The sequence below is a fragment of the Cnephaeus nilssonii genome (genome assembly GCF_951640355.1).
Source record: "Cnephaeus nilssonii genome assembly, chromosome: 17".
NCBI classification, from domain to species: domain Eukaryota; kingdom Metazoa; phylum Chordata; class Mammalia; order Chiroptera; family Vespertilionidae; genus Cnephaeus; species Cnephaeus nilssonii.
The window spans coordinates 26628851-26645673 of NC_137088.1; the positions used below are offsets into that span (position 1 = coordinate 26628851).

Sequence of the window (16823 nt, forward strand, 5' to 3'; positions counted from 1 at the left end):
AGAAAATAAATAGTTACAATCAGGGACACCAAAGAAACTCTAAAGGTATTTTCCTAAAATTGAATTATTTTAAAAAACTTCTCAGTGGACCCAAATGGACACAACGATATACACAGACACTCATATTTTTAAACTGTTTAACTGGAATAAAATAAAAGTAATAAAAGTGATCCTAAATTGATTTTACTTAAGTTTACAGCTTTAGTATAGTGTTAAAAGACTTATGGAATTATCTTTTGTCCTTTTGATATTAACACAATAGGGAGAGAATTTAATCTTTTTTTGTAGTATTAAGTGTTATACATTAAGTTATAAGTTAAGAAAGAGAACTAAGGACACAGAGGTAAATTGGATAGCAGAAGTTATAGGAGAGCAATATGGGTATTTCTAATACCTTAGCTGCATGGTGAAGTAGTTGATTAGCTTCTGCCTATAAGAAGAAATAATGGTGGCATCTTCCATGTACTCCAGTCTCACTGTTTCCCAAGCCTAGGGAGAAAAGAAAAAAATACTGCAGTCTATTTTTTGCACTATGAATTTCTAAAACAGAATTTACAATCAGTTCAATCTTACTGTTGTAGAATAGAAATGGGATTAGAATATTTTAAAATTCAGGATGGATTATGTGATAAACTGATATAAGAATAAAAATTCCTGTACTAATATTTTAAGAACTCAAAATGCAATTTATTTCAAACTTTTAATTACATACATTAAAATCTCAGAAATGTAAATGTAAAATCATTATGTTGTATACCTGAAATTAATACAATGTTGTATGTCAATTATACTTCAATAAAAAAGTCTTAAAGATGTGGATTTAAGAAATACTAAAAAGAATAACAATAACGGAGAAAGATAAGCCTGTGAAGTTATAAACATTTCACACTTACAAATACAATATAGCATACTCAAATGAAAGACTTCATTTCCATTTGTATAAATATATATATCAACCATGGCATTGCATATAAGAATTATATTTGTCACTCTTTCCTAAACATTTACTACTATGTGCTAGATGTTGTGTCTAATACCTCACAAGGACCAAGATCATTCTCAATTAATTCTCTTCACAACCCCTGTGGCATGCTGGAAAAGTCTGCCCAAAGCTTAAAAAACTTGCTCAACGTTCCATAGCTATTAAACTCTAAAGAGTGTGGTTGTAAACAGATGCTCAGAATCCAAGCTCTTAATCCTCTATAATAAAAGGCTAATATGCAAATAGACCGGATGGCGGAACAACGGGTCGCTCTGACATGCGCTGACCACCAGGGGGCATGCACGGAACATGGCGGGCATAGGCCACGGTGGGATGGTGATGCAGGTGAGCGGAGAGCCAGACCAAGGCGGGGCACCAGTTGCTGTCATCGGGGAAAGCCTCTGGTGGTTACTGAAAATTCTTTGCGCCTGTGCGCCAAGGTCCTGCCCGGTGCTCGCACCCACTGCAGGCACTTGGCGCCGGTCCTGATCACTGGGTGCTGGTCCTGATCACTCGGCACTGTCAGCGGGTACGAGTGGCAGCTGCTGCCCCCGAGGGCTTCCCCACCTCCCCCTGCTACTGAGCGGGGGACTGGCACCAGATGCCGGCAGCGGGTGCGAGCCGCGGCTCTGGCACCATCAGCAGGTGCGAGTGGGGCTGGCACCGTTAGTGCATGGGAGCGGTGGCAGCAGGAGCAGGGCTGCCGGCAGAGAGGGGAACAGGTGCCGCAGCGGGAGGGGCCAGGCGGGGGTGCCGAGGATGGGCCGAGACCCACCCCTGTGCCCACTGCAGCCTTGAGGCCCACAGTTCTCTTCAAGCTGCACGAATTTGTTCACTGGGCCCCTAGTACATATATGACTATACCTGCAATTCAATAAATCACAAAATGGGAAAATGTATCTTCTCTTTCAAAATTACTTTTAAAGTAATAGCCATGTCATAAAGATACTACACATAATATTATTAGTCAAATTAATAATACTAGCCAAATTTTACATCTAAACTAAAATCATCACAAAAAATTTTATAATACCAAATTTCAGATGTCAATTTTGTCTTACAATTGAAACACTTAAAATAATAATGTATAATATAGCATAATACAGCATGTAATGATATGTTGACATTTGTAAGTAAAAAAACAACAACAACCCGATTAAAATAACATTTACCTGTAGATGTTGAAACTTGAGCAAGCCACAACCATAAGTCAACAAACACATTTTGTGTAAACTGTGAATAAGGGAGGTCAAGACAGCCCAGGACATCTCTGGATAGAGTTCCATCAATTCTGATTCACTCACACCATTATGACTAACATTTATGAGGCAGAGAATCTAGGTAGAAAAACACATTAACAATTTTTTTTAACACATTTTTTACATAATGAACTGCCATTAAAATTTCCATAATTATTTTAAGCTTATTGATTTCTTATTCAAATTTATAATTCAAATGATTTTTTAAGAATGAAACACACTTCCCAAAAGACACTAATCAAGAGTGAAAATAAATAAAGGAAATGTCATTTAAAATGTCAGACAACCCTGAAAGGAGAACATCTCATGCACCTGTCACTCACTGAGCCTGCATGCCCAGCAGGGAGAAGGAAGAGAATTAACAAGGGAGGGCGTTAATCACATGGGAATTTCATCTCCTGCTTTTAGGAAAAAAGAGGACCCCTTCCTGCCCTTGCAGCCAATGAGAAACTGTCACAACCTTCATCTCTTGTTCTTCTCCAATGAACTTTTGTTCAAAACAAGTCTCCCCAGTTTCCTTCTAAAACCTCATAAAAACAGGCCCTTCTTTGTTATCTGGACTTGCCTATGGTTTTGCCATAACTTGCTTGTCCCCAACTGCAATTTTCTGTCATTCTTGAATAAACCCATTTTGCTAATAAAATAACTGGCTGCTTTATTTTTAAGGTTGACAATAGTGTCTATATAAAATATAGCATGATGAAGATAAGATACATATAGAAAAATTTTAGTGAAAGTTAAAACTGCAGGAAATGTATTATTAAAATGAATGACAAAGTCCCAATTCTGGGAAAATGGTGGGAGAAAATAGCCTTTCTACTACAAACGCCTGATATATTGTCAGATGACATATAACAAAATATTTCTAAAAACACAGTGGAGCTGGGGGAAAGAAAGGGAAATCCTCCAGGTGCCAAAAATGACAGGAAAGTGAAAATCAGAGGGCTAAGTGCTAGAGATGCTGTCCCTGTGAAAATGGGGACAGAGGATAGGCAGCTGCCCCAGTAACTTCAGGGCTTGCGTTTTCACACCCACAGTGGGGATGGAAGGTGAGCCCGTATGCCCCACAAGGCAAAGAGGTGGAACTAGAATGCTTGCCAACACCAGGACCTTCCAAGGGCTGTTCCCTCAGGGAAGGGATATATGAGGAAAACATTAGCCCACAGACATGGGATACTTATGAGCTAGAAAGTAGGATGAAAAGGCAAAACCCCAAGAGCCCCCAAGTTGAGAAATTAACATAAAAATGGATCAAGGTTCAAACTATAAGAGTTCAACAACGTTGCTAAATATAAAGTAAGTTTTCAGAAATTAAAACTGAATTTAATAACAAACAATTTTAAAATGTCATTTTATTTATTTCTTTGTCTGACGTTTCACTTAGCATAATACCCTCTGGTTCCATCCATGGTGTTATAAATAGCAAGATTTCATTCTTTTTTATTGCTAAGTAATATTCCCTGATGTATCTGTACCACATCTTCTTTATCCATTCATCTATCAATGAACATCTAGGTTGCTTCCATATATTGGATACTGCAAATAAATAGTGCTTTTGTTTTCTTCAGATAAATACCCAGAAATGGAATTGTTGGGTTGTATGGTAGTTCTACTTTTAATTTTTTGAGGAATCTCCATAATGTTTTCTATAATGGCTGCACCAATTCACAATTCTATCAACAGTGCATTAGGTTTTCCTTTTTTCTATATCCTCAATGGGTAAAAACGTGAAGGGGAATAAGGTATAAACTTCCAGTTATAAAATAAATAAGCTACAGGAATGTAGAGTATAGCACAGGAGTTAAATTCAATAATATTATAATAACTTGGCAAGGTGACAAATGTTACTAGACTTAATGTGGTGATCACATCATAAGATAAATAAATGTCAAATTACCTGAAACTAATATACTGTTGTATGCCAACTACTCTTTAATAAAAATTAAAACAAATAAAATATTATTTTAAATACAGAGTCCTTAGAAACAAACCTTAACAAAGGCTGTATAAGACCTTTATTGAAAGTCATTAAAGAAGATGACTAAATAATGAAGAGCTATTTAGCTTCCCATAGAGGAAAAGACATATAATTTATTTAACTTAATCTCTAAGTTCAATGCAATTCCAAAGAATTCCAAAATAAGTTTCCACAGCACTTGCTGAGCCAATTCTAAACATACACACAGGAAATTAGCCAACAAAATTGTGAAGAATAGTATTAACAGGGAGCTTGTCCAACCAAATGTTAAAGTTCACTTTAAAGTTCTAATAGGTAAGACACTGGTATTGGCAAGGAATAGGCAAAACTGGATCAAGAAAAGCCTAGAAATGGATTCATGTGTCCATATTTTTGACACTCAACAGATGGCATTCTACATGAATAGAAAAGATGTACTATTTAGTAAAACAGCCACATAATAAAAGATTAAAAAGTAGATTCCTTCCTCATACAATAAACAAAAATAAATCAACATGAATTAAGGGTTTACACATGAAGAACAAAACTGTCAAATATTTTGAAGAGGAACAACTCAATTAAAAAATGTTTTAAAAAGGACTTGAACAAAGAAGTCTCATACACGAAACAAGAATAATCAATGAACATGAAAAGATAAAAAATCTCAATGATAATCAGGAAAATGCAAATTTCCCAAGATATCACTTCTGGACACAAGCACACATTCCTGTATATGCTTGAAACACATTTAAGCACAAATTTTCCAAAATTTACTATTTACTTGAATTCACATATAAATGCAAACAAAGCAAAAAAATCTTCCTTCGATAAATTTACTACACTTTACCTGTTTCATGAGTTCTTTATCCATATCATTTGCCATGGACTCCTGGATGGATCGCAGAACAAGTCTGTATAATGAAACTGTATCTTGACACTGGAAACACTGATGAAGGATTTTATCTAAATTGCCTGATCTCCCAGCACTGTTGGAATTGAAAATAGATTTAATTTCTTATAGACTGCCAACATCTGTGAAAAACTGGGGGTAGATTAAAAACAATGTGGTCTTGCCCAGCCAGCATGGCTCAGTGGTTGTGTGTCGACATATGAACCAGGAGGTCATAGTTCAATTGCCTTTCGGGCATACGCCAGGGTTGCAGGCTCAATCCCCAATGTGGAGCGTGCAGGAGGCAGCTGATCAATGATTTTCTCTCATCATTGATGTTTCTTTCCCTCTCTCCCTTTGCCTTCCTCTCTGAAATCAATAAAAAACAAAAACAAAAAAAATACCACAATGTCGTCTCTATATTTTATAGTGCAACTGATAAGAACAGGAATTCAATAAAACATGATACAGGCCCTGGCCGGTGTTGCTCAGTGGTTAGAGCGTCGGCCTGCGGACTGAAGAGTCCCGGGTTCAATTCCGGTCGGGGGCACATGCCTGGGTTGCGGGCACATCCCCAGTAGGGGGCGTGCAGGAGGCAGCTGATCCATGATTCTCTCTCATCATGGATGTTTCTCTCTCTCCCCCTTCCTTCCTCTCTGAAATCAATAAAAATATATTAAACAAACAAACAAACAAACAAAAAAAATATGATACAGAAAAGTGGTAATTTTATGTGGCTGCTGGAGTCATCAAATTTATTTTAGTGTACCATTTAATTCAATTCAATAAACAAATGCTGGTTCTTATTAAAGTAAAATAATTACTATGCATTATAGAGCATAAAAATGAGTAAGACATGGTTCCTATCATCTAGAAGCATGCTACCTACATACTAGAAGCAGGAAAATAATTATAAATAAATATTATTAGTTAGTTAGCCATGCAAATTAAAATTTTTAAAGCCAGAATTTGAAAAACATCAGGCTAAAGAAAATCAGTAAACCGGGGGGAGAGGAGGGTGTTTTAAATTATTACACAATATTTACCAGTCGTTTCTTTAAATATAAAGATATCTAAAGAGAAAAAAATCAAAACAAAAAGAAATGGTCCATAGTCCCTCTTAAGTAGATAATTTCAATAAAAATTGTGAAATGTGTAGAAAGTGACTCGCACTCTTGAATTATACTTATTCAAGCTACTGATAGGCACAGAGGCCAGATTCACTGCTCAGTTGGGAAGCAGAAAGGAACAGTGCAAATATCATGGACAAGTCAAGGTTTTAGAAGATTTTTTTCATTTGGTACTTAAGATGAGAATGTGGAATTAAGAGACAAGAGTACCAGATTCAGTGTCTAGAATATGCGTTGTGCTAGGATTACTATCTATTGCAATGAAAAAAATAATCATTTTTACCTCTGGTTTTGAATGGACAAACAAGTAGGCTGAGGCAGTACTGAAGAAATCAAAGTAATACAACTTTCCAATGCTTATCTAAAAGCAAAATACTGATGGATATGTAAAATGGAATAATTTATTTTAAGGCAAAAGGTTTATCAGAATTTGATAACAGAGACAGCTACAAATTCCTACCTACCTACTGATAGTCAAAGGCACCGGAAGTAAAATTTTTAAGGCCTCAGTTGACTCCTCACTTCCCCAGAGCTAGGGGTCTCAAGCAGGTGACATTGAGCACTCATGGATGGGCTCCAAACGAGAGCAAAGATGGCCTTCTTTTGCAGCCCCCAGTAAGGAAAAGGTTAGTGTGATGAAAATTACACAAACATATTCAACAAGTTATGGTAATTCACAGGTTATCGATCTTCAGTTATAAGTCACATTCTCACAGGTTGTTAGTATCACTGTTAGAATAAACAGAATCTGAGTGGCCCAAGAGATTGTCATAGTGATCGGCTCTCTGTTTCACACGGTGAGGAAGCAGTCTGCAGCAAACACAAAACATGCAGAAGGTCATGTAAAAGAATCACCACTTACCATGCAATCATTTTGCCGAAAAGGGTGACATAAAGGGCATTGCAGGTTGCAGCAGAACGACAATGTCGTTCTAGCTTCTTCTCCTGCAGTTTATCAGAAAACAAAACAAAAATACAAACCACCCTGGAATTAAGTGGCCTTTACTACCGAGCCATCAACAAACATCCCTGCAGGCATGACACAGTTCCTGCCATCTCACCGGCAGCATCACTGCCGTGTGGTCGTGGGCCACAGGTGAAGTTGACATGTAAATGCTTTTTTGCTGTTAAAATACCTGCTTAATATAATATAGTAAACCTATGACCAAAATATTCTTTATTGCTTCTTCTGTATCTGTTATAGGTTTAAGAGCAAATGCATTTAACACAGTAATTACTAAACTCCAATTTTCTTTATAACAATAGAAAATATTAAATATTAAGTCTCATATAAGGTGTTTTATTGGAAAGCTAATAGAGAGAAAAAGATAGCAGCACAATTAAAGACACTTACCTGCTCTTTACTCAATTTAACGTCTACAGAGTGGCACTCTGCAATTATAATAGATTTTGCATCTTTCGGATTTAAAGGATCAAGATGAAGTGTAGGCCACAACCTTTTATTTAAAGAAAAGAAAAATGAAATTCTCTTCTAATAATACCACCAAAGCTGTACTCTACCCACAAGTCAAAGTCCCACTACAGGAATTAATTTTTTATATTGCCTTTATTAAACAAGCAAAACTAATTTGTTAATTCTATTAAGTAATATTATTTCATTTATTTTAACATCATTAATTTCTGCTATTAATCACAACAAAGACTGTAGTAAAATAAATAGCATGGACATTAGATAGCAAAGTGGTAAAATATTTCTAGTTCTAAGTACACTATCGTAAACATAGGTATTAGTACCTATGAGGAATAGTACAAGACACAGTCTTTGCCCACAGGTAATTTGTAATCCAATTGAAATGTACTCACTTTACAATATTTATTCTCAGTGGAGTGGGGAAAATTGTTTGTTGGGAGGTGTGTGTGAAAAAAATCTTATTCTTTCGATGTATAAGGCACAAATATATACACATATCTGTTTCTATGCATAAACTGATATATAGTATATGTGTGGTATTAAATTTCTTGGCAGGGAGGTGATTAGGAATAAAATTAGTAAAACGGCTCCATGTGGGGCAAAAATAGGTTGAGAAATACTGCCCCACAGAATTCAACCACTTCATTCCTTTTTTGAGGGCTGTTAAAGTGAGCTCACATTTCAGGATAACAGGTGTCTTAGGCCAGCCCTTCCCCATTTTCCCCATCCAAAAATTTGTCTACTAGACATCACTACTCAAGTTATAATTGGCAACTCAAACTAGCCATGTTAGAAAACAAACCTGCCTGTCCTTTGTGCTTCTCGTTCAGCTCATAGGACCACAATTTACTTAATTTCTCAAGTCAGAAACTTGGGAGTCATCCCAGCCTTCTCCTCTCTCACATCCCAGATTTAACCTCCCACCAAATCCTATAGATTGCATATTTATCCTGGTATTGTCCACTTCTCCCCATCCTCACTGCCACTTTTATAAAAAAATACAAAAAACACAAACACATATGAAAAACCTTGCCTTGTTTTACTTAAAGCATTTCATGTAATCTGAAAGAACTAAAGTTAGCATCGTACCTCCATGCTGGAGGGCATGTTTCTACATTCACAGAAACAATTACTCTTACATTCACTGGCAGGGGATCTATCAGCCATTTCATGTGTTTTTCAACTTGCTTAAAAATATAAAAACAAAATTCAATCTATTAATTCAAAATATTTCAAAACAACCCATAACAGCTCCCCAGGTAAAATGAAAATTCTCTCTAAGTTTCTCATTACTGTTAAGGATAAAATCTTATTTTTGGGAGATTTATCTCAGAATAGGAGAAGAACAAGTGGCAAAAGACTATTGCTGCTGATCTAAAGTCTGGACACTTAAGGAAAAGTCCAGGCCCTAAAAATATGTCAAAATGAACAATTTTTGCTAATTGTGAAAATTCGGTTGGTCTTTCCCAATAAGATATTAGCATATCCTGGCATACAGTATTTTTTTTAAGTCCACATGCTTCCTCTTTAGAAATTAAGCAGAAATAAAGAAACAATGTCAATATTTTCTTCTCACGAACATATAAATTAAATGCCTGCTATGGTCATTACTGATACTTTTGTCTCTTTCTGAGTATATCAATGGGTTACAAAGTGAAAACAGTACCTGAACTTGATCTATAGAATCAATAATGATGATGATGCTGCCTTGATGACGCGCAGAGAGTTTTTCCAACCAACGAGGAAATTCTTCCAGAAGCTTAGCAGGATCCAGGGTCAGAGCGGACACTGACCAAGAGTGCTGCATCAGCTGCCAGATGAGAGCACACAGACTGAAGCAGTTGTACTTTATCACAGCTGGTGGGAAATATGGCTATCTCTGCACTCTGAACCAAAACCAAGTCACCAATCATATTATTATTTTTAATCTTATGCAAAACCAAAACAAATGGGTAATCAATGAAAATCGGTTTATTGTCAGGTACTTAGCCCCAACAAAATCTGAATCTAAATAAGAATTCTGAAAATTCCAAAAGATGGCATACTATACCTTTAGAGTAAGTCGTTTAATAATCAAGGAAGACTCTGAGCTGGTTGACATGGGCCTCCCCACAAAATGAGAAAGAATTAATGTATTAGGGGAATTCTTCTGTTGTAATTGAATCCTGAAAGAAGAGCTTTTATAAGACTGATAAAGCTTCTTTACTATCAACTAAAAAAGAATTCACAGTGCATTATGCATCAAATGCTACCTATCAGCAATCACATGGTCAATTTTGAATAAACATGAGAAGTTTCCATTTTTACTCTATTTTTAGATCCTTTTAAATTAACCATTAAAATTTATAGATTCATTATAACTACAAGTTAATATAAACTAATATAAGCCAAATAGTATACATTTGAATTTAAAATATTAGTAAAATTAGCATTACCCTCTAATTTCAAATATGGTATCAGAGGAAAAAAGAAGTTTCTTTTTTAAGTATAAAAACAGTATTTTTCCAAACATAACTTTAAATAAAAGAACCAACATGTGCTACCTCTTCAATGTAAATTATGAAAGAAAATATTTTTACTAATTATCTTTAAATAATATGATGAACTGAAATGAAATAAAAGAGTTTTTTAGTTTATATGAACCTTAGTCCATAATTTGAAAAACTAGTCTGCATTCATATTAAAGGTTATCATCTATTTTTATATTCTTTATGACTTATTTCACTCTAAATAGTCTTTGTCTTGTTTCACATAATTTAAAATCCCAATGAAACCTTTAAGATAAAGCCAATAAATGAAAATAAAGGCACATCCCCTCTAGAATTCACCTAATTCGATGTCATACCGACCACTCCCTTACAAAGCACTCCCTTAGCTCTGACCTACATCATTTAGCTACATAATCACAAATGCTCACATTTCCTATCCCTTTCTTATTCTGTATCTTCTCTCTAATATATGTATTGTGTATGCTTCAAGCACAAATCTATTATTTCACTCCTTTTTGCTCTTTTAATGTTTAGTACAGACTAGGCAGGAAGGCAGACATTTGTTGAATGAATTCAGTAATTCAAACGACACAATAATGACAATTTAATTGCACTGCATCATACCACTTTGATAAAAGCAGGGACTTTCCAGAACCAGGTCCTCCAGATATGAGCAGGGGTGGAATTGGTGCTGGTGCTGCCACTAGGTCATTGAGGCGTTGATAATACTAGAAACAAATATGAATTTAAATTGTGAGGAAGCACAGGCCTCTTAGAATAGTAAAGAGAGTCAACACCCTCTGAAATCATTGGTAAAAAGCTGCATGAGAAAATGGAATCTACATTTAGTCAATAGGACTCTTCATAATTGCTTATTTTTATGACTTGTTAAATATGCCTGAAGTAGCAAACAACAAATGGGCCCCAATTTCTTCTATACCTAGTATTGTGATGAATAATGAAGAAGGGACAACACTTAAGATCCCCATGGGGTTTTACAAAATTCAGATGTTTTGCACAATGCTGCAGGGAGGCCAAACCCCAGAAAATACCACAGAAGACCTTGACGGGGGTACCCACAGGCATCCTTGATCTCCTGGTCAAAACACCTGTTCTGGAGACCACCTCAGTTTCCAGGGCTTCCTGAGGACAGATCCAAACAAGAGCAGGTTTCATCTGAGGACTTGAAGTCTCCCAGTTGCTACAGAGAATCAGGTTAGGACAGGCCACCTGAGATCTTTCTGAAATTAAGTGAGCTCTAGGCAAAGTCCAAGAACCATATTTCCCAGGCTTTCCCCAGACACTAAAAACTGGTTCAGAGCTGAAAAGGACACGATCAGAAAACCAAAATATCTCAGTACCTATTAAGGAGATTCCAAAGTTACCTTGGGGGCTGAAATGTTTACTAATTGTACCGGTGGTCTAAATGACAGCTAATAAAGATTTAAAGGAATTTGTAGTAGTTTGTTTGTGGCTTGCTTTAGAGTAGCAGAAATTTCCAGCAATTACAATAAATGATTACCTGGTATAGTTTCTCAATCAATTTTCTGTTTGTCAAATCTAAATACAGAATATATTATCTAGGAACTCAAATAATTCTGATAGCAATGATGCCTCTGAAAAAGCAAAGGCTTCATTGATTTAATTGCAAATCCTAACAATTTAGTTCACTGTCCTAAATAAAGCCCATTTATAGACCCATGGTTACCAAATTAAGACCTCTTGCATAGGATTTGGAGCCAAAAGTCTCTGGTTCAAAGCCCAGATCTGCAATCTACTTGCTGTGTGCTCGTAGGCAAACCATAATCTGAATCTTAGGTTCCTCATTTATAAAATAACAGTAATAATAGTTCTCTTATAAAATAACAATTTTACATTTATCATGTGCTAGTTACTGTGCCAAGTGCTTTACATGCATTATTTGGTTTAATCCACCCAACAACCTTGTGGTAGGTACTATTAATTATTCTCATTTTATAGACCAAAAAGTCTAAGTTTAGAGCCAAGTAACTTGACCAAAACCCCTAGTTGGAAAATGGTGGAACTATAACATAAACGTACACAGTTCAAATTATAAAAATATAGCTGTTAGTGACAGCAACTGTACAATATTCTTTAAAATATTAGTTCTTACATTAATTTAAAAAGCACTCCAAATTTTTTGAACTTGGACTTAGATTCTTTGAGTACTTCAAATTCTGTTAGTTGGTTTTTTAGATATGTAAGGCGTGATCTGCCTATCACATTAACTACTGGGCTTTGTTTTCTGAATGCTTGATATTTTGATTTCTCCAAGAACTGGAAGAACAGATTGCTTTACTATTTTTATCAAACTTCCTAGATATCCTAATCTTGATCTGGTGAATTGCAGATGGAAGCATAATGAACATGTGGTTTATAAATACTAATTTATAACTAAAAATGTTTGATGTTCATAAGTATATTTTGTGTCACATATCTTTCATATGATATGTACCTAAGCACATGTCTCAAAATAGTTAATCAAGCCATGAGGGCAGACACTAACACAAATATTAACCTTGACAATATTTAGGTCAAAACACAATGATAATGCAGCCTTTAAATAGAGATTGATCTTTGTTGGACCAATATTCCAACTTACTTTCTCAAATCCCAACTCATGGGCTGAATTTGAAGCCTGTTGAAAAGTTTCCATTTGCTCCTGTTCATCATGTATGTCCCACAGAACATCACCAAAATCGTCTTCCTCTGGAATAGAATCTTCACTGCCTAAATCCTTAGTGTCCAGGTCTGTGTTCTCAAAGCCTAGGATGTCCTGAACACCAAGAGCAAGCACATGAAAATGAATGAAACACGTAAAGACCTTGCAGCAACAGGTCTAAAGTGGGCTTCACCTACGAAGGAAGACAAGCCCCAAACCATGGTCTTTCGTATGGTATCTATAAGAATAAACTTATAAGTTCAAAATTGTTGCTGAGAAAATCAAAATTGATAATGTCACTATTTATACTAAGGTACATTATACAAAATGCATTGCAGAAGCCTTATCATTACGTTTTGGGGCTCACTTTTTCTCTGATAACGTATCTCCATAGTACTTGTAATGCAAGTTCACTTTTAAAAGTAATCTAATCCCTTACTTCTCAAGTAGGGTCCTCAGTACCCTGGGGGAGGTTTCAGCAAGTATGGGCAACCACAGGCTAAATATGGTATATCTTCCTCTTGTGCCCATTTCACTTAAAGATTAACGCTTACTTTTCTTTTCATCATTATTACCATTTTGCTGATACATGATTTTAAATGATTTTTATATTAAAATTAAACATAGGTATACTATTAAGCAGAATATATAACTCTCATATATTTTCAAGATAATACTTGAGACATCATAGAAACTTTCGGCTCTAGATACCTCCAAACCTCTAAAGGTGTATTTTCACCCCTGCTATTAGGAATAATATGGTGGAAAATTTTGAGAAGGATTTTTCTAATATACAAAATTCAAGGTGCACACAGAATCCGAGGAGATTCACTATTAAATAGAATGAACATTTTCTCTTAAATACTTTTTAACTAACACTTTCATAATTCATTTTACACTTAATGGGATTGAAGCATCAAATAGCTTTGTGAGACAGATGAGAGGTAAAGGTTTATGGTACTAGTAATACCATATGATACTGCAGGATGAACTCCCAACAGAAACAATGGCACTCTCTCTGAGTCTTGTTTTCAGAAAACAAACAAGTGATTTTCTCTGGAAATCCCAAATTTATGGAAAACAGTCTTAAAAATTTTAGATGCAATCTTGCAGGAGATGCATATTTACCTGTTTAATAATCTTTTCCACATAACTATAAGTTTTATATACACCTTCTGCAGGATCTCCTGAGTGATCAATGATCTGGAAAAAAAGGAAGTTTAACAACAACAACAAGAAACAATAACAACTGTAGGAAGTGGGGGTGGGAAACATTTTTATAGTGCTTATGTGTCACGAACTGAACTGTAGTAAGTACATTCCGTGTATAGTAGCTCATTTATCCACAACAACCCTCTGAGGGAAACACTGTGATTACCTCCATTTCACAGAAGAGGAAACTGAGACAAGTTAAACTTGTCCAAGGTCATACAAGGGATTTAATGTGAACAATGCTGTAATAAAACAATGTTGCAATAACCACTCAATAAATATAACCTTTAAAATACATCATAATCAATTTTTATGCCAGGAAAGCTAATTCTACAAAACAAAAAAGCAAAATGGCATTTGGCTATACAAAATTGTCTCAGGTGGTTGGAGCATCATCCCATACACCCAAAGGTGGCAGGTTCGTTTCCTGGTCAGGGCACATGTCCAGGTTTTGGGTTCGACCCCAGGTAGGAAAATGTGGGGGAGGCAACTGATTGATATTTCTCTCTCTCCCTTCCTCATTCTTAAAAAAATAAAATAAGAATGCCTTATCTGTAAAGAATATCTGTATTACTAATAAATGATAATATCTGTTAAGATTACAATAAGACACTGGTTTTAGAAAGCATATCAAGTCAACTGGTACGGAAGTTTAGCCTACATTTACATTTATAATATGGCAAAGAGATCTTATTTTATCCTATTTTCATAAAATAAACTCATCCTTATAGTATACAAATTTGTAAAAGCAAGATTTATAGAATAGAGATAAGGAAGATAAATTAATATCTTTTCCTATGACACCTAGTGGATTAAGGTGATAATAAAAACAAACAAAAAAGAAATGATTCTGGAGATGAACTATAATAAAAAAGCACTTTATTTTGGCTTAGGCTCTCTGGTTTAATGTTATGCCGGTCTCAAGCTATTTTTTCAATACTACATGATGTAAGAAAAATGCTTGAATTCACATTTGATCTTATTTTCTGGCTGAAATAAAGAGAACCAATAACTTTTTTAAAGTCCCAGAGTTGTTTTCTATTGTATTCTTAACATTATAGGCATCTACCAAGTTAACTCAGTGTGCAGTCATACAAATCCTGTAATCTCCATTCTAAAGGGTATCCCACCATGAATCTAAGATGATCAAATCTCCTTCACTCATCATCAGTTTTTTGCTTTTTCCCAGTGCTCTTAGAAAAGGTTACTATGAAAAGGCTCCTTCTTACACTAATCCTTGGTCAGTAGTAGATAGAAAAGAAAAAGAGAAAAATAAAAAATAAAAAAAAGGTTGGAGGGAAAAAAAGTACAGAAAAGAATCTGAGTTGTCTACTCACAGTTCATATTTTTTTCGCCATATACTGCTATTTATGCCTTTCTTTCTCTCATAGTCTGCAATTAATCTGTCATGAACTCTGTTGACTCTACTGTCAAAATTTATCCAGAATACTGCCATTTCTTATCACTTCCTCTACATCACCCTGGTCCAAGCCACCAGCACCTCTCACTGGATGACTGCAACATGTCTCCAACTCTGACCCCTCCAACAACCCCCCAATCCACAGTCCATTCTCCACCCAGCAGCCTAAGAGACCCTTCTCAGAATAAAATTTCTTCTGTGGTTGCTTTAAGTCCTCCAATGGCTTCCAATCTCACTCCAAGTAAAAAAACCAAGGTCCTTAAAATGGTCTCCAGGGTTCTTCACTATCAGTGCCCTCTTACCTTTCCTATTAATCCCCCTCTGCTCCAGCCACTCTGGCTTCCTTCCTTTCTCCAAAATGCCAGACCACTCCTACGCCATGGCCTTTGCTCTAGCCCTTGCTGCTGCCAAGCATGTTCTTAAAAAGCAACCCTAAGAATTTTACCTTGGCTTTGTTGGTCTTGTTCAGGTTGGCAACTTGGTCAATCAATTGCTGGACAGAGTCGGAACTGACTTTCCCATCCTCCAAACGATGATAAATTAATCGTGGTTTGCCTTCAGGATTTTTCAGAAAAGCTTCTTCACAGTCTTCCCATAAAAGGCTAGGTTGGAAATCAGTATTTCTTTTACTATCTTGCACAGTGACAGCAAAAAGTCAATCAACCTAAGTGTCAATAATGGGGCTTACTGCAATAAAAAGTGGCCAGAAAAGGCCAGTTGCAGAACAAGTTAGCTTTCCAAAAATGGATGTTTTTATAGCTCTGTTCCAGCTTAGTGTTAACATATAATATGTTTATTATCAGACAATAAGAGTGCATTAAATTTAATTATGTATTAAATTAAATTTTAAAGCATACATAACTTTAATATTTTTAAATCTAGTATAAAACACTCTCAAATATACTGTTACACATGGCTTCCAATAATGGGTCAGGCGCATGAGACTTTGCAAATAAATGAAAAAATTATAAGTTTAACTCCTGTAATAAATTACAGAATTTTTAGTTTACCTTGGTAAAGTTAAATGAATGAATAAGATAACTAATGAACTCTTCTCAATTTCCCATTTTCTTACAGTGAGGTATTGATTTTCAACATCTATTGGAAAATGTATAGCATGGAAAAAATATCCCATTGTCTCACACATTCTTTTAAGTTTAGGTGAATAGTCCTAGAAACAAATTAAAACATGTAAAAGCACAACTTATTTAACTGAAGATCTAGTCAGTTTCATACTACTTTAAAAAAGCATGCTTTATAACAGGTTATGTGGGATATTTTCTGAGTTAAATTTTAAAAAATATATAAAAAAGTCTTTAACAGAAAAGGCAAGTTTTTCTATTAAAACAAAAATAATACTAGCTTAATAA

At 35.4% G+C, this 16823-nt stretch overlaps 1 protein-coding gene across 4 annotated transcripts in view; it reads right to left on the minus strand.

Moving 5' to 3' along the window:
• The window catches only part of NPHP3 (nephrocystin 3), a 36704-nt gene that overhangs the window by 11795 nt on the left and 8086 nt on the right, over positions 1-16823 (minus strand). For 2 of the 4 annotated variants that reach the window (XM_079795165.1, XM_079795166.1), the window contains exons 6-18: positions 16464-16624; positions 15899-16055; positions 13950-14024; positions 12762-12935; positions 10763-10866; positions 9700-9814; positions 9316-9459; positions 8739-8836; positions 7572-7674; positions 7080-7162; positions 5046-5184; positions 2155-2319; positions 395-489 (exon numbers count right to left, since the gene is read on the minus strand). In XM_079795165.1, coding sequence (XP_079651291.1) covers positions 395-489; positions 2155-2319; positions 5046-5184; positions 7080-7162; positions 7572-7674; positions 8739-8836; positions 9316-9459; positions 9700-9814; positions 10763-10866; positions 12762-12935; positions 13950-14024; positions 15899-16055; positions 16464-16624 — 1613 coding nt within the window. Of the gene's footprint in view, positions 1-394; positions 490-2154; positions 2320-5045; positions 7028-7079; positions 7163-7571; positions 7675-8738; positions 8837-9315; positions 9460-9699; positions 9815-10762; positions 10867-12761; positions 12936-13949; positions 14025-15898; positions 16056-16463; positions 16625-16823 lie in introns of those variants that run through there. The other 2 variants (XM_079795167.1, XR_013814861.1) reach the window with 2 other exon arrangements.